Source organism: Phodopus roborovskii, unplaced genomic scaffold (assembly GCF_943737965.1).
Source record: "Phodopus roborovskii unplaced genomic scaffold, PHOROB, whole genome shotgun sequence".
Classification (NCBI taxonomy): domain Eukaryota; kingdom Metazoa; phylum Chordata; class Mammalia; order Rodentia; family Cricetidae; genus Phodopus; species Phodopus roborovskii.
The window spans coordinates 8,853,716-8,881,545 of record NW_026126645.1 but is presented as its reverse complement, the minus strand read 5'-3'; the positions used below and the strand labels follow the sequence as shown (position 1 = coordinate 8,881,545).

Sequence of the window (27,830 nt, the reverse complement as noted above, 5' to 3'; positions counted from 1 at the left end):
GACAGCACCAACCAAAGGGACGCCACCTAAGACTGCCCCCTGTCTTTCACATGCAAATGAGCACATACAGTTAAGCCACATGTTCTGCCTCATGAGGCCCCGAGTAGTCATCTCCTTGGAGGACGTCTTCCCTGCGTGTGGAGTGTTTGATCCTTGCTCACAGCTACATCGCATGGTGCCAATGAGTTAGCAGGTAAATAATGGGGGAAACAAGTTAGGTCAGTAATGAGCTAACCTCCCATCCTTAGGAGTTTATGCTGCTTCAGTCCTGGTTCTTTGGTCCAGGTGTCTTTGCTTATCCTCTGAAATGCTAGTGAAGATTAAATTCCAGGGAACAAAGTACCTGGGCATGCCATTAGCAAGGGCAGCTAAGGAGGAAGAAGTATGGAAGAGGGTGTCATTTCGTATCTGCCTCCACCTAGCTGCAAGCCTGTGGGTTCCCCAAGTAGTGTCTAACTGGGCCAGGTTGTCTGTCCAGCCAGGAGGAGCCTTCCTGGAAGGGCTCCACCCAGTGAGCTGGTGGAGCAGCCCAGGGTGGGACACATGGCCTCTAGTGTGTGGAGCAGGTTAAACTGTTGAGGTTGGCGCCAGACAGGGTGAGGGCTTTGGGGGAAGGCACACAAACTGAAGGCGGAACCTGGCCCCCATCCCATAATGTCCCTGCTATTTGGCAGTTCCTTTCCCATTGACTAATGCCCATGCAATCACATGGTAAGCACGCCTTTCCAGTGACAGTGCCAGCCCTGTGTCTGGTACACTCTGCCAGCCAGGAACACGAGAGCAGAACGTCCTGCACGAGCTGCTTGGCTCTGTAAGGTCAGCCTTGGGCTGGGGTCCTGGAGCCAGCGCTACTGCCACACAAAGCTTACAAGAACCTTCGTACCGATGCCAGCAAACCCTGTGAAGGGTTGAGCCTTGCTTTGCTCCTGGCGCTGACCTCATCTTTATACATCTTTGGCTCGGCCCATCTTTTAAGCGATAGGTGCAAATAATGTCTCATCTCTCCAAAGGATTGTGACTGAAAAGAGTGTCTCCATGTGATGTCCTGGGAGACCATCCCTGTCTAGGTGTCCCACGCTGCAATCTAGTTTTCTATCGTCAGCATTTCTGGTATATATATTTATTTCCTTCTTGGCTTGCAAATAGTGTGCAGCAGGAGAGCTGCACATGTCATAGGCAGTAGCAGGATTCCTGCAGAGACAATGTCCCTGAAGCTTCAGGGAAGCACTGTGTGGAGTAGAGGGGGTCCGTGGAAGAGGTCTGAATCTGCAGGTGCGTTCACAGTGTTGTGAAATAGGTACCTTGTCCCATGTTCTGGGCAGGACTCTGCCAGTGAGTGAAACCTGGGAAGCCTGGTCCTTGGAGAATTTGACTCTTGGGAATGGGAACCTGCACTTTGTGCATGTAACTGCATAGAGAGCCTGCTGTGGGTTTGTTCCTTCCAGGACAGTGGTGGCTCCATGCTTAGGAAATGAATGGATACAGGCTGTCCTTTGGCTTCTTTGCAAATGGTGTGTTTTGACTCAGCTAGAGAGTTCGTCTAATCAGGACCAATACCTGATTCCCAAGCTTCCTTCTGTGTTCCTACTGTTACATGCTACCCACTTTGTCCATGAGATTCAGAAGCCAGTACTAGCCCCCTTCCCAAGAGCAGCACGCTGTACTGCTTTGAGTAATTCCCTTGCACCCTCTGGCTCAGCCTCTTGGTTTATCCATGAACTAGGCTGACCTTTTTAATCCTGACTGGATGGGAGGTGTCCATAGGGTTTCCCCACTGGTAGCTTCCTTGGCTGAGGTCCTCAGGCCTGACTGTCCTGCCAGCCTTCCTGTTAACTGGGTCAGATGATAGGAGCTTGCCACATACTGGATATTTCAAGTTCAGACCAAACAGGTTTGACCCAGAAGCCCCAACAAGGCAGAGCTTAATAGATGGAGCTTTTGGGTGAGCAAGAGGCCCTTGCTGGGCCTGTTGGGAAGGAAGGGTAAATTGTCAGTGGGGAGGTGGTCATAACCCTCCCACTGCCTCTGCCTCCTCAGCCATAAAAAGGGCATGGCCATTTATATTGTTAAAAGGACTAAATAAAGAGACCCATAAAAAAAAAAAAAGGAGCCCAAACTGTGTTTGCCAGATCCCTGTGTCAACTATAACTTGCCCCAGCATCATAGGATCCCAGAGATCTCAGCTGCCACAACCCTAAAAAACCATAACCATCCAGGTGTGTGTGTGTGCATGCATGTGCACATGCGCGTGCACATTCCATGATGCATGTGTGGGCCAGAGAAGGTAACTTTCCAGAGTTGACTCAGGAGTGTCCATGGGAGTCAGTCTCCTGTCTCCATCTTCCCTCCCCCTGTAGGAGTAAGTGCTGGTTTACAGATGTGCACCACCACATGTGGCCTTTATATGGGCTTCAGGAACCAAGCTCAGGTACTGAGGCCTGCACCACAAGTACTTTTCACTTGCTGAGCCATCTGGCCACCCTAGAGAGCCAATGCCTTCTGCTCCCAAGGACCACTTGCATTTTCCTCCCCACCCCACACAGAGCACTTTATTCAGGGACCGCCTAGACGCCAGCCCTAGTCCAGTTCAGGAAGCCTCACACCCACCTGTCCCCCAGCCCCAGATCCCCACATCTTCAGCATGATCCCCTGGGGCTATTCGGACTGAGCATCTCTGTGTCTCACCTGTCTCATGGTTACTGGGCTGCCAGACCGTGCACCTCATTTGGAGTAGAAATATAGAGCTCACCAGGCCTCAGAGCCTGCTCTCAAAATCCCAAAGCTAAACTGGGGGTGGGGGGGGGGGTCGACGGGTCGGCTGGTGGGTGAGCCAAGTCCAAATACCTGTGGCTGCAAGCCCTGTCTTGAGGGTTTTAAGCATCCCTGTGGTTCCATTCAGCATCTGTCTGAGTTGGAGAGCCTGGCTTCCTCTAATCTCAGACAGGGACCATTTATTTCAAAGCAGACCCAGCTTGCTCCTCCAGGGTCTGTGCGGCTGGCTGGCCAGCGGGCCGTTCTAGGGAAGAGGAACCCACGCTGAAGAATGCTCCATCTCCACAAATGGTTCTGGGTAGACAGCTGGTGCCTTCAAGCTGAACCTCTTCTCTCCTCCCCCCCCCCTCCAATAAAACAAGGTCATGGCAGCTCTGCCTTGCAGGGCAGGCAGGGCATTGAAGGAGCTCCCACAAGGGACCCCAAAGTAGCACCCCCCCCCCGTGTTTAGCTCCAGAGTATTGTCACGCCACCACCCCCTTCTTGAAATACTCATTTTGCGTGAGTCTCCTGTGGCTCAGAGAGGTAGAGAGAGGCCTTCAAGGGCAGAGCTAGGCCCGAGTGTGGGCAGTCCTTTCTGCAGTTCTCTGTCTCCAGATGCCCAGCCTGAGAGGCTGCGTGTGAGTGGGAAGGGCCCGCAGTGCCGACTGACCAACATGGCTCCTTTGTTCAGTCCACGGGGATTTCAGTATCATCTCACGCTTGCCTCCCCTCCCCTTTCCCTTTCCCCTCTACCTCTGGCCTAATACAGAATACCCAGTACTGGCTCCCATAGAGTTGGGCGAGACATCGATGTGAAGCCCAGCATAGTCTGCCTGAGAGAGCTGTGAGGCAGGGGACGGCCAGGCAGAAACCAGCAGGCACCCTCATGCCGTGGTGAGCTCCCAGCCCTTGGGAAATCAGCTGTCCCCTTCCTGCCCCTCACCCTGCCCCCATGACCTCGTCTCTGTGCCCATGTATGCTTTCCCCAAGCCCTGTCTTGATGTCACTGTCTAGCATTTATCTCTGCCAGTGGTGGAGTCCCTGTTCCCAAGGTTAACACTGGCCTCTGAGAGACTAAGCACGTAGTGGGTCTGGGGCTTGGTGTTGTGACACTGTAAAACGGTGGTCAAAGTTACCTGTCTGCCCCTAATATACTTTATACCTTGACCCCGTTCACTCATGCTGTTCCCACATCCCATTGTACCCTGAGCTCCTGGACCCCTTCCTCCTCCATCCCTGGGTGCTGACAAGTTCTAGATGCATGTTCTCATCTGGTCCTGGGTCAGGCGTATACCTGACATGTCCCTTGGGTGCCTAGTCAGCACGCTCCCACCTGGCCTGGCCATCCCTGGAGTCCCCTTCTCGCGTCAGCAGTGTGGATGCACCCTGCTCTGCAGCTAAGCTAGGCTGCACGCTCTCTTCATACCCTTATATCCAACCCTGACATTGCCAGAGGTCATGCCTCCCTCTGCCAAGACCTCAGTGTGCCCAAATCTGCCACTTCTCACAGCTCAGCCTCCAGCAGTCAGCAGTCTGAAAAGGCCAGGCGTTTTCAGGTGCCCCCTAGCCGATCTCCCCGGTTCTGTCCCTGGAAACCCACAGTTGTCATGGGCAAGCATGCTCTCATCTCCCTCAGGGCCTACAAGGTCCTCCCTTCTGCTCCTCTTCCCCTCTCTGGTGGATTAGACACACCTCACCTGAGGACCTGCGCACACGCTGTTCCCACCTGTAAGAACCAAGAGTCTCTGCGGTCCATAGCTGGCATACACGGCTGCACCTGAAGTCTTCTTCTTTACTTAGCAGCCTTCACCTGCCCTCTGCACACTCTCGGGCTTCCTCCTTGGGTTTTCTGTCCATAGTGATCACTTGATCACTAAGGTCCAAGGAGTTGTGTGTGTTTGCTTTGTGAGTACGTACAGTGCACATGAGCCCAGGAAGCCAGGTTTTGACACCCTAGGTCTGGTGCTATGCTTCCAGTCCCCTGGCTGTGCTGGACAGTGGCCTTTGTATGCACCCGGTCTGGGGATATGGCTTCAAGAGGGACCTGGTGGACAGGATTTAGGAGTTGGAGAGATGTCTGTGGTGGAGCACTGGGGTTTGTTCTTGGACTTGTCTTTTTCTTTTACCTGCAAAAGCTACCTCAGTCTGGCTAGTGAAGGTGTTGTGTGGCGTCCTGTTGCTACGCTACTTAACAGTGTTTATATTTGAAATTTGCTCAGTGATTTGGTGCCTTGTCCATTTTAAGTTGTTTATTTTTCTAAAATGATTTACTGATAGAATTACCTATCTTTTCCTTATTTATTTTGGGATAGGGTCTTATGCCGTCCAAGGTGGCCTCGAACTCACTCCTTCTGTAGCTTAGGATGACCTTGACCACTTGATCATTTTGTCTTCCCCAGCAGAGTGCTGGGATGACTGCTGTGCACTACCACATTGGGTTTTAGGTGGTGTTGGATCAAACTCATGGCTTCCATCAAGCGAGGCAAGCTCTCTGTCAACTGGGCCACTCCCCACACCTCCGTTTGAGTTTTACTTTATTTCTGTAGTTTTTGTTGTAGCTTTGCTTCACCTTGGTTTCAGCTTTCTCTTGTCCCAGAGAAAGAAGAAAAGCTACAGTGTTGTGACCTTTCCTCCTCCCCAGCTCCCAAGGCTTGGTCTTGCTCGATTGAGCACCAGGCAACCACTGGGGCTCTGTCAGCTCATAGGAGGCACCCAGGACAAACAAGCAGACTGACTCCCTCAGGGCTCGTGTGTTGCCGACAGCCTGAGCCTTGTTCTTAGCTCCTGGCTGCTCCTCTGTGCCCCTTGGTCACCTCTCGCCATCTTTTCCCCCGCCTCTGACCTCGCTCCGCTTGCTCTCCTGTACATACCATCTCATCTGGATTTCTTCCACCCAGAGTCCTGGGAGCTGAAAACGAACATGGTCCTTTGGGAGCCTGAGGCCTGAGTCCCAGCACCCAACTCCGTTGGACACAAAGCTGTTCCTCTATAGGCCGAGAGACATCTGTAGAGCAACAGCCAGTATGCTGGGGAGGTTATCTGCATCTGTCAGTTGTGTACAGTTAGTAATGGGTTTCATTATGGCATTTTCATACATGTATGTAGTGTGGTTTGATCATATTCATCCCCCCCCCTTCTCCCCTTCTGACTCCACTGGCCTCCTTTTTTCCCCTCAATTAGCCTGACTTCTGCTGTACTTTTCTTCACCCCCTTTCCCCCAACCTTCCGAGACAGGGTCTCTCTGTGAAGCCCTAGCTGTTCTGGGACTCGCTCTGTAGACCAGGCTGACTTCGAACTCACAGAGATCCGCCTGCCTCTGCCTTGTGAGTGTTGGGATTAAAGGCGTGCGCCACCAATGCCTGGCCTTCTCCCCCACCCACACCCATTGGGTGTCATTAGGGTTGTTTACAGGATGGGTGAGGGTTATTTACAGGACCATGGATGGCCACCTACCACTGAATTAAATGCCTCCCAGTCCCCTGGCAAATATTAACTACCTATCTTCCAGGAGGGATTCCATGAAGTTTTTAACCAGGAAACATCTGAGCAAAGACCTAGAGGAGGGAATGGGAGTCACATGACTGTCTGCAGGGAAGACTATCCTAGCAGAAGGAATAGTCAGGCAAAGTACACAGGAGGTGTAAATGGCCGCCTGAGGGAATGCATGCATCCTGCCTGCCATAAGTGGGTCTTCTTTTCCAAGCCTTTCCTAAGGGTCAGATGTGGGTAAGGAGCTGTGTCAGGGCTATCTGCACCATCCTGCCTGTCTATACAGGTAGGGGTAGGCTTGCATGGTGTATGAGGCCCCTGGACTTGGTTTCCTGAAGGCATCTTGTGTATGCTGCAAGTGATGCATCCCTCTGAGCAAAGCCAGTGTGTGTGTGGAGCACAGAGAATCCCCGCACCCCACCCCCCACCCCATGCACCTTGGTTTTCAGGAAAGTCAGTCACTTGAATGGAAATCTTAGGAAAGTGAGCCGTCCCAAAACAGCTGCTACCAAACCCTGTGCCCACATTAGCTGAAGCACTGAGCCTCGAGGGACAGAGGTAGGCTGGGAGGTCAGTAGGCCTAGACTCTGCAGACCCTGCATATGAAAGAAGGTGGGCTGTGCTGGGAGGATAATTGTGATGAAGGGGTGTAACGATGTAGCGTTCCCTTTGGGGAAAAGGCTACAGTTGTTCAGAACAGACTGGAGGGAAGTCAGTGTGGCCATGCTGGCAGGAAGCAGCATTGCCGGTGACCTGGGGAAAGGGGGTCCATGGTGGTGACTAAGGGAGGAAGGTGAACCAGACAGAGCCCCTGGCAGCAGCAGGAGGGGACAGGAAGACTCTCGTGGGTCTGGCTTTCGGAATGCCAAGAGAGTACCAGTCACCACGAGAAAGAGACTAGGTGTGTGTCACAAGTTGAGGTCAGGATTTGAATTCAAATGTCCAGGTAATGTCCCCTCTGCATGGAAATGGTGCTTGAAAAACAAGACCCAAGCCACAGCCAGGTGTGGTATGGGCCTGGACACTGGGGATCATCTCTAGGAGGTTGCAGATGAGGTGGGCTGTGGAGGATGTCAAAGTCAGAGGTAACAGGCTTGGAGTCAGAGCTAGGTTCAGACCTCAACTTTCTGGGCATACCCCCAGAATCATGAGGTGGGAGCTACCTGTAGCCGGGCTCAAGAACTCATAAGATCCATAGCTAGAGGACCAACTCATTCCAGAGACACTGTAGGCATTCACCTCTCGGGGCCAAAGAGTCTACCCTGTAGTCCACTCTTATTCCAGTCCTCATGGGAGACACAGAGGTGGGGACCCGGTGTCCAGCACAGTCAGGGAGTGCAAGGCCGGGGCTCTGCCACCCCAAGAATAAGCCCCTGTCCTTGAGTCGTGTCTCCATTTTATCATTTAAGAGAGTAATACGGAATCATTTGCTTTTCCTGACTCCTGGGATGGGGATCCAGAAAGAAAGAATGTGGGATTCATAGGAACCATGTGAATGTGGTGGAAATTGTCTTCCCTTTAGGCCAGATGTGCCTGGGGTAATGACAGAGAAACCCCTTCCTGTGGGCTGCTGAGAAACACCAGGGCCAATGCCCTGGGCTAGGGCGAGAGTGCGCCGCCTTGTGGAAGTGACGGTGATTGCTGCTGCCTGGAAGAAGGACATCTAGAGGGAGGTGGGGCCTGCAGGTTTTTATTGTCCAAGGCCTGCTTTTAAATGTTTGACAGATAGTCAGGAAAGGGTGGCAAGCCAAGTGCCAAAGAGCAACTGTCAAGGCTTCTCCTCGGAGGGATGCTGAACATGCAATGCTATGTTAAGAGAAAGAAAACATCCAGAGTTGTTACTCTAGCCCAGGCTGGCTCCAAACTCATGTGGTCCTCCTGCGTCTATGTGCTGGGGCTACAGCATGAGCCATTTGATCTCCGAGTCAAACTTTACCACCACCATGTGTGCAGGAATAAATATAATGTATATTGGTCTTAGGACTGTCTGTTGTTCTAGGCACCCAATGTGTGCAGGGTATCTTGGAGCAGATCCCTTGTGGCTAAGGGTGCTACTGCATTAGATTTGGGCTGCATAGCTCTTTGCTTGGATGTTTCATAACTTCCTGAGCATTACCTATCATATGCAGACAGCAGCGACCCCCCCCCCAGTTATGACAACCTAAATGTCTCCAAACATTGCCACAATCATGCCCCGTTAAATAACACTGACTCCCACCTTCCTGCCTGTCAGCTCCAGGAAGGACCCTGTTCCCATCTCCTGCCCAGGGAGCGCTAGCTTCAAGCGGATAAGTGGAGAAGTGCTGGCCTTGCACACTTCTGCTTTCCACACCACACAGCCTACTCTCACCCAGTCCCGGCTCACCCCCTGCACTGTGCCCAGAGAGACAGTTGATGCTGTGATGATCCTCAGGCCTTTTGTTTTCCTTTCTATAAATTCAAGATAATGCGGGTGACTCAGCAGCTCGTATGAAGAGGAAGGTAGCTGGTCTACATGAAATACCCAGTATAGTCCAGGCATGACAGGCACCCTCTAGCCATTTGTTCACTTTGAGACAGAGTCTCACTATATAGTGTAGCTCAGGCTAGCCCTGATTTCACCGTCTTCCTGCCTCAGCCTCCCGGGTTGCTGGAGTTATGGGTACATCTAGCCACTCTGACTTGTGCTGTGCTAAGCCAATGGTGGAGCGGCAGCTAAGAAGATGCGACCTTGGGCCCTTAGTGTTCAGGAGGAAGGGCAGCTGCTGTAGGCGCCAGTAGTAGTTGAGAGTGATGAGTGATGCAATGCAGGGGTGAGGGATGGGGTGGACTCACGGGAGACCAGGAGGGCAGGTTTCCCAGAGAAGGTGGGAACCCAACTGATCACAAGTCCGCTGTGTGCAAGAGGAGGAGGGGTGATGATGGGTGGGAACCAAAATAAACTTTCTTGGGGAAAAAACAAATCCTATTTAGTAGGCTGCCATAAATCACAGAGTTCTACCATGTCAAAGGGGTCTGGGCTTACATTTCCATAGGAAGCCCCTACTTCCCCTCCCCTGGCATGAAAGGAAGTGGCATCTTGCTTGGGCGTGGGATATACAGGCAGCAAAGACATCTGTGTACCTTCAGTGATGCTGGAGGCCTAGAGTGGCTCCTGCTGATGACCTGTGCTGTCACTTTCCATACAGTTACAGTCTCCGCCTGGCGTCCCGATGCACCTCATCAGCAGCCCCTTACATCACCAGACAATGCAAGAAGGTCAAGGCCGCAGCAGCAACTCAGTTCCAGGGACCCTTCTTCAAAGAGTAGGCACTTTGTCTGCCCCATGACAGGTAGGAGGCAGAGACACCCTGGAACCATCTGGGTGGCTCTCGGGACTTGCGGGTGGGGTCTGAAGGAGATCTTGGGTGGGTGAATGGGAGAGATGGCATGTCAGGGAGATGAGATTCACTGTAGAGCACTTTTGAACACAGGTGCAGAAAGGTTGTCTTTTAAAGTCCCTGGCACAGAAGCTTAGCTCAAGAGGACACATGGGGGTCAACACCCTCCTTTTTCAAGGGGGAGACAGAGGGATAGAATATGTGTCAGAACTCTGGTCCTCCGACTTCCAGCCTGGAAGGCATGTAGGTGGCGACACCTGGTGAGGAGAGCGAGCTGCCTGTCACTCTCTGAAGACCCACGCTCCCTATGAGCTCATGAAACCCAGTCCTCTCTGAGCGCCTGTTGCCTTCATGTTTCATGAGAGTCTGTGCTCAGGGGTCAAGGGCTTTGTTAGCCTTCCAGGACTAAGGGGCAACACTGGCCAATGAAGAGCACTAACCAGTAATGTCCACCAAAACTGTCTAGGTAGCTCCTCTTTGCCCCAGCAACTCCTCTGCCAGGGTCACCTTGGCCGGAACATGCACAGGTGTATGTATCCTATGTAGCTTCTAGGTACACAAAAAGACGTTCCAATCATGTTACTCCAGGTGGGGCAACTCCTAAGTTGATCGTTAGCAGTGGACCAAAGGGACCTATGTGGCTTGTTCTCACAGGGGAATATTGTAAAGCAGCAGATGGACAGAGCTACAGGCACATAGTCAGCCAGATAGAAATACAGCATGCTCAAACAGACAGACTTATAGCTGTCTTCACAAACACTAAACGGAAGCACGGGGGGGGGGGGCATAGATACTAGTCAATTCAGTGTGTTTAAGTTTAAAATATGAGCTAGGCTGGGGGGGGTGCAGGCTCCTGGGAAGCTGATGCAGGGAACTTCTGAATTTGAAGCCTCCTTGTGCTACAATGTGAAATGGTCTCAAAATAAAGAGGACTGAGGATGTAGCTTAGTGGTTGAGTGCTTGCCTAGAACGTGGGAGGTCCAGGGTTTAATTCTCAGCACTATGGGAGGAGGAAAGGAAGAAGGAAAGAAGGGTGAGTTTTCCTCTGTCCTGCCAGCTCCCAAATCATGACACAGGGAGTTATTACTAATTATGAAAGTTTAGGCTTGTTTCCAACTGACTCTTATAACTTAAATTAACGCACACCTTTCGATCTATGTGCTGCCAGATGGCTTGTGGCAGTTACTTCTCTTCGTGCTTGTTCCCCATTTCTCGGTGTCTCCTCATGTTTCTGCCTTCTCCTTCCCAGCATCCTCTGTGCCTGGAAATCCTGCCTAGCTATTGGCCATTCAGCTTTTTCTTGAACTAGTCAGAATGATATATCTTTACACAGTGTAATCAAATACCTCACAATATTTACCTTTTTTTTTTGTCTAAGTAAAAAGGAAAGGGTTTAACTCTAACATAGTAACTATATATGATAAGAACAATCTATCAAGTAATCATTACATTTACAATGTCCACTCCATTTATACTTGGCAGATTCTAAGAAAATATTCCATTACAACATATCCTGTCTTGGTGAATCCAAAATTTTGTATCTGATTTACTTTCTATCATAATTGAGGAAAAGTATAATTATTTAGTCTTCAACTTCATCAAAGACCTCAGAAGGATATACTATTACCTCAATAAACAGGAAGTGTAGCGAAAACCACTTCCAAACTTATAGAAACAACAGGCATCGGCTTACTGGACAGTCACCCAAGGTTCCTCTGCAACACTGGGGCATCCTTCTTCAGCCTACAGGTCTAGAATATCTGACAGACTTCTTTGTGAAGCAGAAAATTTGAGAGGACTGTTCCACTCAGTCTTCGCAGTCGCTTTCCTGTGGGTCCTGCAGAATGTCTTGCAGACTTTACCATGAAGCAGGAATTTTGAAGAAATAAATATATCTGTTTAACTTTGAAATTATTTGTAGTAAATATGACTACAAGCTTGATTATTATAGATGACTACTAACCTGTATTTCTTACTCACTCCATCTGTTGGAAATGTGGGCATTGTGTTCTCTGGACTGCTTCCTGTTGTCTGGGGAAGCTGGAATCTTTAAGAAACCCTGAAAAAAAAAATTAAGATCATGGTCAAGTCCTAGGGGAGCTAACTGTTGTACAGTCTCGGTGTGATAGGATAATGCAAGTCTTATCTAAAGTTCTGATTGGAGTAGTGTATGAGGCTAGACAGTCTCAGCCAGCATCCTTGAAGCTGTCCTGGATGCAGAGCTCTGAGGAAACTGCAGCAGAGGCATCTGAGAGGCTGGACCCCTGAGCCACCTGTTTGCATTGGTGCCTTGTTCCCTTGTTCTGAAAGCACACTAATATTCAGTGGTTACATGTATATCTGCATTAACAAGTGTGGAATGTGAGTGTGCATAAAGCAGTTACAGATGATATTTTGTTTCTTTATTTATTTCTTTATTTCTTTATATCTATAGCCTGGATATTCAGGGGGTCATCCCCAATCAAATCTGATCTCTGTCAACCTTGAATGAATTCATAGCCTTTTGTTTTCTATGGAAGCAAAAGTGTAACCTCTTCCCCAAACATGTTTTTTGACTTCCATTTTGAGGTAAAGGCATTTTAAAAATATGTAGGTTTGTTTAATTTAGTAGTTTTTATAATCCAGTGTCTTTCAGCAGCTATTGTTTGCTCATCAGCAATCAAAAAATTTGAAGTCAATTCAACTCCATACAGGATCCAGACTCTCTATGTATTTTCCATCTTTATGCGGCTTATCATTTTTTTCTTTAATGAGTTTATCTTATTACTTATAAATTGTTTTTTTGACTATACCCATTTTCTTTTCTTTTTTAAGCCTATTTTTTAAACACACTGTAACCCATATAAAGGGTTTTTCCTGTCTGGATCTGCTTTACTGCATATCTGTAACCTTTTCTGTCTTTATGAGCAAAATTTAAACCATTGCACAGCTTAGCTGGCAGCTCAAGCCCACAGGCAGCCGGGAGATGTGTCTCTGTAGCATGGCCTGCATGACAGCCTGTGGGTCTAGGAATCCTTGTTTGACTCCACTTTTGTATGTTTGAAACCATTTTAACTTTTCAGGTCTTATGTGGAAATACGTGCACCATGTTGAGTGCTCTATGTAGAGAGTATTACTCTGTCCTACCAGTCAGCTCCCAAATCATGACACAGAGACTTGTTATTAGTTATGAAAGCTTGGCTGGTGGCTTAGGCTTGTTTCTAACTAGCTCTTACAGCGTAAATTAACCCATATTTTTAAATCTATGTGATGCCCTGTGGCTCATGGCTGTTACCTCTCCTCTTGCATGTCTTGCCCGTTCTCTGTCTCTCAGTGTCTCCTTGTGACTCCACCCTTCTTCCCAGCATACTCTGTGCCCGGAAATCCTGCATAGCTATTGGCCATTCAAATTTATTAAACCAGTCAGACTGACAGATCTTTACACAGTGTAATCAAATATGTTGCAGGAAGGAAGGCAGAAAGGGAATGAAGGAAGGAAAGGAGCCAGGGAGGTAGGCAAGGGCAAACCATTCGGAAGTGATTAAAAATCAGGATGATGGCTGTCAGCGGGAGGTACCCTGAAATGAGGATGGGTCAGGGTGGCTTGGGGGGTTGTATTTTATGCCTTCATCTGAAACTCGATATATGCTATGAAAGTTTATCAAATGGCGCTTTACCTATATGTCATTTAAACTTTAATAAACTGTTTAATATAATAATTAAACAGGGAAACATGAAAAGTCATGGAAGGAAGTGAGTGCATGTCCACCATGTCATTTTCTCTTTGTTTCTCCTCAGCACCTGAAGTGACCTGGAATCAGTAAAGCCAAAGGGACCAGCATTCTGCCCTGCAGAGAGTACTGACCTCTCCCAGTTGTGAAAGAGAGAGAGAGAGAGAGAGAGAGAGAGAGAGAGAGAGAGAGAGCGAGAGCGCATGTGTGTGTGCTGGTGTATGCATGTGGTCTTCAAGCCAAGGTCCCAGCCTTGGGAGCAAGAAGGCAGCAGCCTTCGCATCATCCTCCACATGACCCTTGGACATGGCCCAGAACTGTGCTCTGTGATGCAGCCATCCTGCCCCGGGGGTTGGGTTGGGGGGACATCTCCTTCTATGCAATTTTTTTAAAAGAGTTCCTTGACCCTGCTTTGTGCTTCTTGAGCTGTCCTTTGCCATCTCTGGGACTTCCTCGGTCTGGCCCTGAGGGGTGGGGAGGAGTCCTGTCGAAGGATGCTCTTTCGGAAGCTCCCTTTCATGCCACCCCCTTCCTCACCGACGTTCTTCTCACACTGTCTCTGGGAATCAATAGCAAATAGAATATAGATCCATCGGGGCTGAGCCTGAACCTTGGCCCTAGCACTTGGAAATCCCTCTTCCTCCCCAAGCAGCCGGAGCGGCCAGCTTTCAAGTCATCTCCTCCTTGACGTTCTAGGGTCCACTGCTCTGAAGTCTCTGCAGGGAAGCCTGGAGCCTGTGCGTCCAGGAGACAGAGTCTGCCCATTTCCAGACCTCGTCTCTTTAGAAGGAGCAGTGGTTAGGGACTTAGAGGTGGAGCTGTGATCCTTCTGTACCCTTCTTTGTCTCATTCGGTGGAACCTCCTATATTTTTAGCATCTGAACTTTTCCAATTAGCTGCAAAGGGAAGCAAAGAAAAAGTTATAAAAAGGGAAATGAAAAGAAAATATGGATTACAGAACAAAACAAAGCAGGAGTTTTTGAATGGGTGGTTTTCAGATGCCATTTCACCACATGCTGCCCCTCTACCCCCCCACCACTCTGGTGGACAGTTGGAGTCTGGGAGAAACATAGGACTGAGCTCTGAGTTCGGACCTGGGTCACTGAAGTTCTTGGGTTTCATGCCTTTGGGGCGGAGGATGCCTGAGACAATTTTGGTGCTGTTTCCTCAGCTCTGTTCTGGTCCCAATGTGTCAAAGTGGGAAGAAAGAACTCGGGAGAGTTGTCATACATGAAAGGGGTTTCCTTTGTCAGGGTCGCTACGGCTGATCTTACCACTCTGTAAATATGTACGTAGACACTTTTAAAAGCACGTATTTATGGTCCTGACTGTAAATGCCCCATTTTTAAAGTTTTATAACACATTATTTAATTAATCAGTCGACTGGCTGCAGTAAGGGGACTGACCGGTCCAGGGAAAAGGGACCCTAGAGACCCTCACATGGGCGGAAAACCATCCATCATTACAGTTTTCCTGTTCACCCACCCGGCTAAACTCTGGTGTTCCCTTTTTTATTTCTTCAGCTAGAATGTTTTCTTTTACACACCCTGCAGTTAATCCTTGCAAGCATGGACTCGTGGCTGTTGCTAACCCCATGGACACAGTACGCCTCACAGCTGATCACACAGACTGTACCTCAGCCTGTCCCAGCAGCCAGGAAAACTCACGAACCCGAAGCCTTCGCAAGCTGCTTTCAGCCAAACTTGGGAAAACTCTGGAAAACGTTGCTGGGCTCTTGGGGGATTCCCTCTTTCTCTCTCTCCCTCTCTTTGCATGAGCAAATTGTGCTGGGTCACCCTTCAACACTTCCCAGATTGTCAGGAAAACTAGGAGAAAGTTTTGTCAAGAGTGGTGTTTCCTGGTCAGTGAGGTCTTCCGGCGTGGTTCTAGGCCACGCGTGAAGACGGTTCTGTATCTGCCATGTGAAGAGTGTGAACAATAAAAGTGCGGAGCGATTGTGAATCACAAGTGTGGGTCTGGTCATTTCCCGTTTTCAGGCTTTGTCTTCTATGTCGGTGGATTCTGGGCTGGTAGAGCAAAGATAGGGAGGACTCCAGTTTAGGAACAAGAGAAGTCAGAGGCTAAAGAGGCCAGTGCTGGGGATGTCTTTGTGCTGAGCAAGGTTTCTTCGCCTTCAAGTCACTTACCCTTCTGCCAGATGAGACTGGACAGCCTCTGGTGACTACAGTAGTCTCTGTTTCCTCCTCCTCCGTGTGTGTGTGTGTGTGTGTGTGTGTGTGTGTTTATGAGAGAGAGAGAGAGAGAGAGAGAGAGAGAGAGAATGAGAGATTCGTACAAGTGCATTGCATCAGACGATGTTGCTAGATAACCCTGGAACTGGAGTTACATAAGGTTGTGAACCAACATGTAGGTAGGTAGGAATGGAACCCAGGTTCTCTCCCAGAACAACTTGGGCTCTTAAACCCTGAGCCATCTCTTCATCCCTTCCAAAATACTCTTAAAAGTATATTTTGAAATGTTTGTGTATTGAGATCTAGTTTGCTTTGGACATAATAGACACAAGTCCACAATCAATGTTTTGTATAGTGTACAGAGCAGATCTTCACCCATGCCCAAATACTACACGGGGATAGGAGAAAGGATCCAAACTCCTATGCTCTCATCTGAACACTCTCTAAAAGAGCAAGTGCTGTGTCAGGGGCCTCCAGAAGAACAGGGCAAATGGGAGATTCCTATATATGTAAAAGGGAGGCATCGCGATCTGCTGCCTGCAAGCTGGGGGAGGGGGTGGCCCAGAAGCTCTGCAGAGATCCCTTCAGTCTGAGTCCAAAGGGCCTGAAAACCAGGGATGGCGATGGGAACCGGGGCAGGAGAGGTGGTGAGCTGCTTCAGTCACTCTGCGGGATGCTGTGCTGATTGTTTCCTGTTGCTGTGATAAAATACTTGGTCCAAAGCAAGTTGGCAGGATAGGGTTTACTTAGCTTTCACTTCCAGCTCACAGCCCATCGTTGAGGGAAATGAGGGTGGGAACCATGATGGAATGGTACTGGCTCACTTGCAGGCTCGTGCTTACATAGCTTTTCTTACACTGCCTGGGGAACAGGCACAGTAGGCCGGGCCCTCTTACATCATTTAAGATGATACTTTGTACCCATGTCCTCAGACCAACCTGGTAAAGACAGTGATTCAACTGAGACTCTACGAGCAGACTTTTACATTGTGTCAAGTTGATAGTTTGTGCAAAGACAGGCAGGGAAAGGACAGAGTTCCTCTCAATCACTTTAATTCTATTCAGACCCCTCCATAGATTGGACAAGCCCCAGCACACTGAGGACATCCTCTGAAGTGATACTCTCATCTGAAAACCTTGTAGATACCTCAAAATCAGGTTCAATCTGACCGTATGTCCACTTCCACCCAAGGTTGGTCAGCACATACAACTTCCACTCTCTGGATCAAAGTAGAAAGTGAGCCTCCTTGTGTGAAATCCATACATTCAGTCCCTCAACCCAGTCGTTACTCTGGGGCTCCATGGTGGTGGCAAGGAAAAAGTCAGCAGAGTTCAGGCAGGGTAGAGAAGGCCATCTGTGGCCTTTGAATGTAATTGGCCCCTGTAATCTCATAGGGAGTGGCACTATTAGGCGGTGTGGCTTGGTTGCATTGGATTTGGCCTAGGTGGAGGAAGTGTGTCACAGTGTGGGCAGGCTTTGAGGTTTCCTATGCTCGGGATATGGCCCAGTTGAGTCAGTTGGCCTCCTGTTGCCTGCAAGATGCGGGATTCTCAGCTGCCTCTCTAGTATCATGTCTGCTGCCTGCGCACTGTTATACTCCCTACTGTGATGATAATGGACCGAACCTTGGAAACTGTAAGCCAGCCACCCCAGTGAAATGTTTTCCTTTATAAGAGTTGCCGTGGTCATGGTGTCTCTTCACAGCAACAGAAACCCTAGCTAAGACAGCATTTGGCATGATAAAGAGAGCGGGCAAGTCTGTCTTGTGGGTGTTGAGAGCTTGGTGTTAGCTGTCGGAGCCTCTTGATGAGAAGGAGACATGGGGACTCTCGCTGATGCTGATAGGGTCTCAACTGTTCTCCATATTGGATATCAGAAGTGTTTTTTATGTATAGCAATGTTGTGTAACAGACGTTCCTGGGGAGATATGCAACACATATATCATAGAAAGGGAGCCCATGACAGACCAAAACAACGACTACACCAAAGTCAAACTTAATGAACTAATGAGTTTTGCTTTTTGTATTTTATGTGTTTTATTTGCATGTCTGTGTACTACTTGAATGCAGAACCTGGAGAGGCCAGAAGAGAGCACCAGATCCCTTGGAACTGGCTACACAGATGGTTGTGAGCAGCCATGTGGGTGCTGGATCTTGAACCTGGGTACTCTGCAAAAGCAGCCAGTGCTCTGAACTGCTGAGCCATTACTGTTCCCAATGAACTAATGAGTTTTTAATGAGGCTACTAATAGGAACATGAATGAACGGTTGCAAGAGGGATGATATTCAGGCAACTGCATCTCTAAAAAGCCTGCCACATCATGGGTGACAGCTCACTTGATGACATATGAAAGCTGCAACCCTGGAGCTCTCTGCACTCAATACAGACACCCAGACAGGTCTGAGAACTCTACTGGCAATTTTGCCTCCTCCAAGCAGCAAGATTCCTCAGAGTCTCCTCCCCATGTGTTTACTGCATCTATAGAGGTGGTGTGCTGGCTAGTTTCTTGTCAACTTGACACATGCTAGAGTTATTTGGAACAGAAACTTCAATTGAGGAAATGCCCCCCCCACACACACACACCTGATTAGTCTGTGAGCAAGTCTGTGGGACATTTTCTTGCATTGATGATTGATGTTGGAGGGCCCTGCCCACTGCAGATGGTGCCACTGATAGGTGCCATCCCTGGCAAGTGCTTTATTGATTAAGCCATTTCTAGCCCTTTTGTGATGGGTGCTTCACAGAGCCTGCTGCACCCAGCCACTTGGCTCCAATGAGATAACACAAGGGAAAAGCTATAGAGATAGGAAGTCTCATAATAGAGATGGGAATTCTCATGATAGAGATGGGAAGTCTCATGATAGAGATGGGAAGTCTCATGATAGAGATGGGAAGTCTCATGGTAGAGATAGGAAGTCTCATGACCCACCCCCATTAAATGGCTCCAACTTCTCTGGGATAGGTTAAAAACCAGTGGGAACCTAGAAAACCAGGACTTGGGTGGTGCCTGGAGTTTTGCGAATTGCCAAGTAATCAAGACTAGACTCCTGTGTGCTGAGAGGACAGTGAGTCCCAAACAGCACCTGCTGCTAGCCCTGGCTAGGAGGCTAGCCCATCATCCTGGGCACTTGGGAGGGAATGAAGCCAAGGGGGACCGTGGATGAAATCCTGAGTGTATGTATTGTTGACATGAACACAGCCATGCCAAGGACACCGATGCCTTAGACATATGGGAGTGGCAGGGTCTTCCCCTGGTCTGAGAACCCATGATGACACTGTATGCAGAAAATGTCAACCACAGCTCCTTACAATGTATCCCTGCCAGGACTGGCTAATCTGCCTCCTCATTTGGCTGCATGTAATAAACACACCAAGCTCCCAGCTTCTGGTGCATCCCTATCAGAGCACACAGCCTACCTGATCCCAGCTTTTCTGTACATTCTGTCCATTTCTCCATTTCCCATTCCCATGTCAAATCAATCCCAAAGCTGTGCAGGTCGAGGTAGGGTACCCAGTGGCTCAGCCAAGGCTGTGATGCTATCTCTTGACATCAAACGGGTCCTTCTTGTATGGAGTTGGGGCTCCAGGATGCTGGGCGGGGACAGGACAGGTAGACAGGGGAAGTCTGGAGCTCCTGTACCTGTGCTCTGTACTTTGGAAAGGGAGCCTTGGAATGGCTCTTGGGTATGTAGCAAAGGAGAAAGGTCACAGTCTGGGGTGAGGCACCCAATCCATCTAGTCTACCTGGTACCCAGGTTGGGGTTCAGCTATGCTAGGGGAACAGAAGCTCGGGGTGCTGGGTGTTGTTGCTAGCCACACTCAGTTGAGTAGACAGCTGCTAACTTTTGAAATCCCCACAGGGAACTCATGCTTCAAGCCCAACCTGGCCTCTGGCCCTCTGTGATGTTAACAGGTATGTATGTAGTGGCTCCCCAGACTGTCAGGAAGTGGGACCTGCTGAGTGAAGGGTGGGATAAATCTCGCTTCTCCTCCCTCTTTCTGACTGGCTCCTATACTCTGACAACCAGCCAGGGCAGGTTTTCTGAGGTGCTCAGGCAGGTGCAAGTCTGCCTGGCCACATGACAACTGCCACTCAGCTTCCACAGAAAGAGCTAAGAGTGAGAAGTGGCACTCATCAGAATTTTAATGATTTTGAAACATTTTTATTACATTTATTTATCTTATGCATGAGTGCATATGTAGAGGTCAGAGGATATTTTTCAGGGCTTGCTTCTCTCTTTCCACAAGTGGGTCCTGGGAATTGAAATCAGGCCATCTCGATTGGCAGCAAGCACGTTACCCACTCATCAGCTCACCCTCCAGACTCAAGGGAATCTGAGACTGAATGTTTCTGTTTTGCATCCCAGGCACCTAACTTGTCTCCTCTAGTTAGGGTCTGGTGTTGTATGTGTACCGGGATGAGTGATCACCCCACCCTGTACCTTGCCTTTTTAGTCCAATGGTAGTAGATGCATTTCACTAAAGTATGCAGGGAGGTATGAGCCATCTTCTGCCATGATGTGAACAAATTCTGTTCCCTGTAATGATTTTCCTTCCAATAGTCACATGGCTCAGCTTAAATGTCATCTCCCTAGGACCCCCCTGTCCCCCTATGTTGGCTGTAGCCTTCTATTTGCAACTGCTCCCAGATGGGATTGTCTAGCCTTTAACTTCTCTCAAACATCAACTCTACGAGCCCAGAGAGCCCAGCACTGTCCTGATGTCAGCTCCAGTCTCTGGCCCCAATAGTTTCCCTGAGTCACTGTAGGATGCATGGGAGGCCTCTGTGTGTATTGAACATTAGACCTCAGAGGAGCCCTGGCTGTGCTGATGTTAACTGCAAGGAAGGCATGGAAATGACTGGTTTGCAGCGGCAAGCTGGGTAGAGTATTTGGCTCAGTGCTCATCAATGCTCTGTCTGGGCTGGCGCTACGTGCCTGCCCTTGCTGTACCCGGCCTCTGTGTCTGGATTTGCTACTGAATGTGCTCGCTCTGTGCCCACCTTTAGGTCCAAGGGCCAAATGAAGTTGGCTTTACTGTAAATGCTGCTGCTTCTCAGGTATTTTGCTATTTCAGAGTGCTATCCTCTAAGTATAACAGCTGTCATCATCATTAGAGATGTGACATTCACAGGAGACCCCCCATGATTTGACTTGTTGTATATTGACATTCCCACATAGAAGGAGGGATGTGGTGGTGGTGGGGGTCATTGGACCTTCATTTGAGATTCTGGCCTCTCCCTCTTGTACCTTGTAGGTACATGTATGTAATTTTGTCCTAATTGCACATGGCCCTGTAGCCTTGGGAGATGCTAGTGCATATAGACTGGAAGGTTAATTGATTGAGGGACTGCATATGTACAAATACAGGAAAGTCACCATTTATGCTGGGTGTGAGACTTTCAAGTAATAACAGCTGCTTTGGGGCCACCCATGCTCCCCTAAGTCACCCCTCCCCCATGTTCTCAAGTTGGACTTCGGTGGACTCATGTTTTGGCTTGTTGTTGGTGCCCTAGAAGGAGTAGACATTTGTTTGTATCTTCCCAGGGAAAGAAACAGTTCCCACAGTGGCTACCAGATAAGATACAGGATGCCCAATAATGAAAAGACTGGAATGTATGTCCCTAATATTACCCAGGGCACACTTATACGAAAGCAACTGTTTATGTGAAGTTTAAATGTGCCTGGGCATCCCATGTTGCCCTGTCTGGCAGCCCTGTGCAGGTCTAAATGCCCTTTGTGTTGGTCCTCTTATGTTGGGGAAGCTTGACTTCTGTAGTTGACTGTGAGTGCTCAACAGCCAACTGGCACTCAGCCCAGCAGCTGGGCCAGTTTCTCCTCTGCTCTTAAAAGTAGTTCCTGCCTTGAATGTGAAGGTCACTGACTGTCAAGTAGGGCCCTAGGACTCTTAAAGAGTGCTCAAGTGACTCTTGACACCTGCCACTTACATCTTGGACTCATGGCTCTGCCTTCTGCTCAATGCATGAGGTTTAATTTCGGTTTTGAATCAATAGCCTCTCTCTCTTGCTGTCTGATACAAAGACCTAGAGGCGGAAGGATGAGTAAGAGGATCTGTTTTGGCAATGGCTGGCAGGATGTTGCAAAATAAAATCATCTGGGGGCAAGAAAGGGTCCCACCATCTGTGAGCTCCCTTCACAGGCTCGCTCCAGTCCGGTGGGGTGCTTCTAACCAGCTGTTGCCAGAGGACTTCTGAGGGCTACCATTGTATGCATCTGCTCTGTGGCATCCAAGTGCAAATAAATACTCTAAGGAGGGCTGCTGGCCAAGGGGAGAGAAGGTAGGGTTGATAAACAGAAGACCAACCTGCAGCCAGAAGACTGCAGCCTGCCCACCTGGTCATCTCTGCAGCTTCTCAGGCTTCAGGCATGCTTGTCTACCTCCTAACCACGTAACCCACCTGTGTTTCTCTAGCACCAAGCTACTGGGCTAATTCTTGGGGGAATTACCAAAATGCTACTTTTTTGTTTAAATTGGAAAGTTTATGTTATTAGTAACTGAAAAAAAAATTAGAGAAAACATAACGAAATCTCCAGGTTTTTATGGAAATAAACACTAGCAAACAGAATCATAAGCCTCCTCCATGGAGAGGTGTCAGAAAGAAGAAAAATGTCACCATGGCCTAGAGAATTTTATTCCTCTCTGCTACAGTGGAGGTGGGAGTGGCCTCCGTTATGAGCCACCGGAACCAATTGGCAGTGGTGTTAGTCACAAATCATGGCCTGACATTTATTGCAGCTGCATCCCAGGAGATTGATTATTTAGGAAAAGAAAAAAAAACTAAGATGGCCAAGCCGCTGCCTCATGAAAAATCCACCCTTGTCATTTGTCATCCTGATCAAGAGGGGGCTCCCACTGGGAAAGGGGAGAAGTCTCAAGTGTAGATCTTGCGGCACCCTCAAGGGACAGCAGGCAGCTCTTGTGTGGCATCTCTGATCAATTGGTGGCTCTTCATTTATGTGAAAATCTGCACCAGCCTGGAGCTCTTCAGAAGGAAGAATTCTGCTTTGCCTCAAGCTAGGTCGCTCGTGGTTGGGCTAACGAAAGCAGAGCCGATGGGTGAGCGTCCCCAATTCCCTTGTCACCATGAGGTTCTTCCCTCCATGCTGAGGTATATGTAAGCCCTAGGGAGGAGTTAGACCTCCTTTCAGGGAGGCACTGGGCTCCTTACTCCTTTACAGTTCAAGTCTAGAGGAAGCAGGCCTGGGAGGGAACCCGAGTCTACTGTGATTCCAACTCAGTTAGGAGACTTATAGCATTCTACAATTAGTAGCACAATACCCTGTAGCCAGACTTTGTTTGGACTTCCAGATCCCAAATAATGACACAGAGACTTCTTATTAATTATGAAAGCTTGGCCTTAGCTTAGGCTTGATTCCAACTAGCTCTCAAAATGTAAAAATGACCCGTTTATAGTAATCTATGTTCTGCCACATGGTCCGTTACCTGTTCTCCATACTGTACTTGCTACTTCCTCTGTGTCTGGCTGGTATTCTATGCCTCTGATTTTTTTCCCCAGAGTCCCACCTACCCTCTCCTGCTTAGCTATTGGCTGTTCAACCAATCAGAAGGTGCCTTGGCAGAGACACATCTTTACAGTGTACAAAAAGATTATCCCACACCAATACCCCCTGGGACTGGAATCTTCAGTGGCACGTAGGGGTCAGACAAGTCTAGCTTAGAGGGGATCTATTCATAACTGAACTCAAGTTTAGCTGGGATGAATTACTGGTCCTCTGGGACATCGCTGTCCGTCTAAGATCATGAGCTTTCATGGATGACTATGCTAGCCTTCTTTAGGGTCATGACAGACACCCTTAACTGGACAGCTTACACAACAGGCCTGCGCCTCCTTATGGTCTGGAGGCTGAAGTCCAAGATGGCAGAGTGGGTAGGGTTAGTTGCTGAGGAGTGCCCTTTCGGCTTGCTGATGGGTACCTTCTTGCTGTGTCCTTTCATATATTTTTCTTACGTAGGGACACCACCGCTCCTCTTCCTCTTCTCATAAGGATGTCGACATGGTTGGCTCTGGCCCAGTCTTAGGGCTTCATGAACCTTCATGGTCTTCTGATAGGCCCCGGCCCCAAATAGCCTCACACAAAGGTAAATAGGGTGGGGTTAATGTTTCCACAAGGGAATTTGGAGGAAACACGATAAATGTAAAATAAAAAAAAAGAAGAAGAAGAAAGAAAGAAAGAAAGAAAAATAAAAAAAAAGGGGGGGAGGCTTCTTGACCCCTGTTTGGGGCATACCAGTCACTGGGTAATGATGGGAGATGTCATTCTGTATATGTTTCCCATACTGGTTAATGAATAAAGCACTGTTGGCCAATAGGAAAGGAAGATAGGAGGGACTAGGAGACAAGGAGGAAAGAGGAAGTAGGAAGGAGGAGTCAAGATGGAAGACGAAGAGAGCAGAACGCCGGTGGGCTCTCTCTCCGGTAAGATAAGACCACGTGGAGATTAATAGAAATGGGTTAATACTTAAGACAGAGCTAGCTGATAAGAAACAAGTAACTGGCCAACAGCATTGTATCTAATACAGAGTCTCTGTGCATTAATTGGGGCTGGCGCAGCGGTGGGACAAGACCAGCGGCAGGCGGAAAAACCTTACTCCTTACAGGGTAATGCCTCATTCCTTCTTGAAGAGTCCACAAAACAGTGAGCTCTGAGCTTTGAGACCAGAGCTTTGAGACTCTGTAGCTTCATCCCCACTGTGTGTTACATTGTAAGGAGCTCAGTCTTTCCCATTAAACGCCCTTCTCCTACTTCCTTTACCACCTTAATTAAAAAAAATCATATTTTTATTACATTTGTTTATTATTTGTATGTGTACATGTATTTGTGCATACATGTGCCAGGATGCTCATGTGAAGATCATAGGACAACATATAGGAGTTGGTTGTTTCCTTTCACCATGTGGGTTCGGGGAAAGGAACTCAGATCATCAGGGTTGGCAGAAGGTGCCTTTACTCATCTGTTCCCACTTTATTTTCTGAGACAGGATATCTCACTGACCTGCCACTGGTTTTCCAGTGATTCCTGGGAACCATCTGTCTCTACTTGATTGTAAGCATGCATCACCATGAGGGGCATTCTAATTTCTTATATTTATTTTAATTTATATGTGTGTTTTGTCTGTGTATATGTCTAAACAACACATGGGTGCAGTGGCTAGGGAGGCTAGAAGAGGGTATTAGATTCCCTGGAACTGGAGTTACAGACAGTTGTGAGCCACCATATGAGTGCTGGGAATTGAACTCGAGTCCTCTGGAAGAGCAGACAGTGCTCTTGACTGCTGATACATCTCTCCATTCCCTGACTTTTATGTGTGTGTATTTTGGGATGCTGAACTTAGCATGAGGCTCAGCCCTTTATACTCTGACAAGCCCTGCTCAGTACCCAACCTTTAATTAAGATTTTGGGGCCCAGTGGGGTGTGAGCCAGTAAAGGCACTTGCTGCAAAGCCTGACAACCGGAGTTCACCCCCCAGAACTCACATGATGCAAGGAGAGATTCAACTCCTTAATATACAGGAAGTGACGTGCATTCCCCAACACTCACTCACCCCCTCCCTGCAGCAGACAATAATAAATGAAAATTAAAAAAAAAAAAACTTGTAACTGTTGCCAGTGTTCTCATTTGCAGATTCTTTTACATCACTATGATATTTGTCTTGATGTTAAATTGCTTGGCACCTTCTTTGATTTTGTGTCCCTGGCAGGAGCCTGGCCTGCCTGGCTCAAGAAGGCCATAGTCTTCAACTCTTAGATCAAAATCAGACTTCATAGGAGGTGTGTGGAGTAGAGATGCCTGGCTCACTTAGGGCTGTCTGCCATGAGGCTGTGAGGTCAGAGTCATAGCTGAGAAACAGAAGGAGTTAACCAGAGTCCAGGGTGGGTGGGCAAATAAAAGAGCATGGAAGCTACTGTGCCATAGGAGTCCTCTGTAAGTACTTACTAAAGTTCTGCCCGAGGCCCAGGACCTCCTGCCTTTAACCACCCAGCACTGTAGCCCAGAGAGAGAAGCAACTAGAGCAGAGTGAGTTGTTGGTTTGCATTGGTCATGACGGCAAAGCACGCCCCAGGTGTCTTCTGTCCAGAAATGGGCATTTGGCACCCACTGGATAAGGTAGGGAAAAGCACAAAAGGCCATGAGGGCTCATAAAAGATGTATCCAGTACTGGTTTCTATTTCAGGGCTAACAGCATTAGCTGCTGTGTAGAAAGCAAGCTGAGCAATTACCACTTTAATAACACGCCTGGTGGCTCAGGCTGATCCCGGAGGAGACCAGCTTAAGTTTGGAAGTTTCTGTAGAGTCAAGTTCTGAGTTCCAGAATCCCTTACAGCCTTCCCTCCCAGTCTGCTTAGAGCAGCCCTGGCTTATGCCTACCCAGATAGTTACGGTAAGACCTATGTGACCATCCAAGAGACTTCATTACACTTTCTCATTCTCTTTTTATCTTTATGTGTGTGTGCATGATTGTGTGTGGTGTATGTACAGATGTGTGTACACGTGTGAGCATGCATATGGCACCTGAAGTGTCTTCCTGGATTTCCACCTTATGTGTCGAGGTAGGGGCTCTCGCTTGAATCTAGAGCTGGAGCATTCAACTAGTCTAGCTAGCTAGCTTGTCCTGGGGAGCCATTGACTCTACCTTGCTAGAGCTGAGATTATGGGTCATCTACCCTGCTCTGCTGGCATTTATGTTGATGCTGGGGATCTGAACTCTGGTCTTCAGGCTTTTACCTGTTGAGTCATCCCCGCCCCCTCCCCCAGGCCCCACAACAACCATCTGCTCCATACTTTCAAGGGCATTGGTTGGGGCTGTAAACAACAGTCACCTCGGTGACACAGAACAAAGGAGACTAAACCCATACTTGATGCAGTGGTTCCCCTCTAGCTCCTTAAAAGGAATCTATCCCAAGAAAAAATAGTGCCCAGCTCTCAGGCAGATCCCATCATCTATCCATCATCTATCCATCTATCTCATAACAGCGAAGGCCTATTCTACACAGCTCAGGCACTCACGTAGGATGGAAACTGGGCTTTTCACTGTGCTCAGGGGAGGCTGGCAGACATCGCTGAGGTAAGTAGTGCTTGCTGCTCTCATTTAACAGCTCACTCCTCTGGCGGCAAGCCTTTCCCAGGAGCAGTGACCTGGTAACGAAACGCTTTCTTGGTGAGTGCGAACACATCACTCTGTTCAGAGTGAATGACTGGGAAGTGGACAAGCCTGTTTTGGACAGTTTGAATTAATGACAGCACCCACTCCATGGCCCTGCTGGGGAGGCAGAGATAGGCAGATCTCTGGGTCTCTCTGGTCAGGCTAGCCCAGGCCAATGAAAAGGTGTCTCAAAAAGCAACCCTTGCCCCACAAACAAAACAAAAAACAGGGTCCAGCACCTATAGAATAAGGAGGAAAGGAGGAGAGACAGGGAGAGAGACAGAGACGGGGCAGGGGTCGGGGTGAGGTGGTGTGAGTTTTCCTGAAGTTTCTTAATCATAACGGGAAAACACAGAGACTGAGGCAGAGTGTATGCCCAGAGACCATCACAGGCCCCAGCAGACACTCTGGAGCCTCACAATTCTCTCTCCATCATCTGCACAGGTGACCACTACCCTGACTTCTCAGGACCATCACCCCATGGAGTTCAAAAAGGATGGTGCTCATGGAGTTACACATGTGTGGACGTGGCTTTTTCCCTCAACCTTGAGAACCACCCTCGCCATCTGTTCACCTTCGTCCCGATTCCGTTCTCGTGTATGAATATTCTCATGCATTTTGTTCTGCTGCAGTTGAAGTTTTGGGCTACTTGAAGCTTGAGGCCACTCTGAAAAATGAATGTTTCTGGGAATGCTCTGCTGGTGTTCTCGAGCTCTCTTTTGAACATACCTAGAAGACTTGCAGGGTGTTCTAGTTTCATTACATTGCTGTGATAAAACCCTGACTAAAAGCAGCTTGGGGAAGAAGGGGTTTATTTCAGATTCCAAATTACAGTCCATGCTTGAGGGAAGCCAGAGTTGAAGCAGAAAACATGGAGGAAGGCTGTTTGCTTGTTCATTCAAAGCCTCATGCTCAGTTAGCTTCCTTCCTTCCTTCCTTCCTTCCTTTTTCTTTTTCTTTCTTTTTTCTTCCTTTCTTTTCTTCTCCTTTTTTTTTGGGGGGGGGATTCAATACACAGTTTCTGTGTGTAACCTTGGCTGTCCTGGAACTTCTTCTGTAGACCAGGCTGGCCTCAAACTCACAGAGATCCACCTGCTTCTGCCTCCTGAGTACTGGGATTAAAGGCGTGTGCCACCACTGCC

General features: G+C 48.6%; 1 protein-coding gene across 3 annotated transcripts in view; it reads left to right on the top strand.

The window, feature by feature from the left end:
- The window catches only part of Prdm2 (PR/SET domain 2), a 101,089-nt gene extending 91,541 nt beyond the window's left edge, over positions 1-9,548 (top strand). For all 3 annotated transcript variants that reach the window (XM_051173620.1, XM_051173618.1, XM_051173621.1), the window contains one exon: positions 9,411-9,548. In XM_051173620.1, coding sequence (XP_051029577.1) covers positions 9,411-9,531 — 121 coding nt within the window. In that variant the 3' untranslated portion in view covers positions 9,532-9,548. The remainder of the gene's footprint in view (positions 1-9,410) is intronic.
- The last annotated feature ends 18,282 nt before the right edge of the window (positions 9,549-27,830 follow it).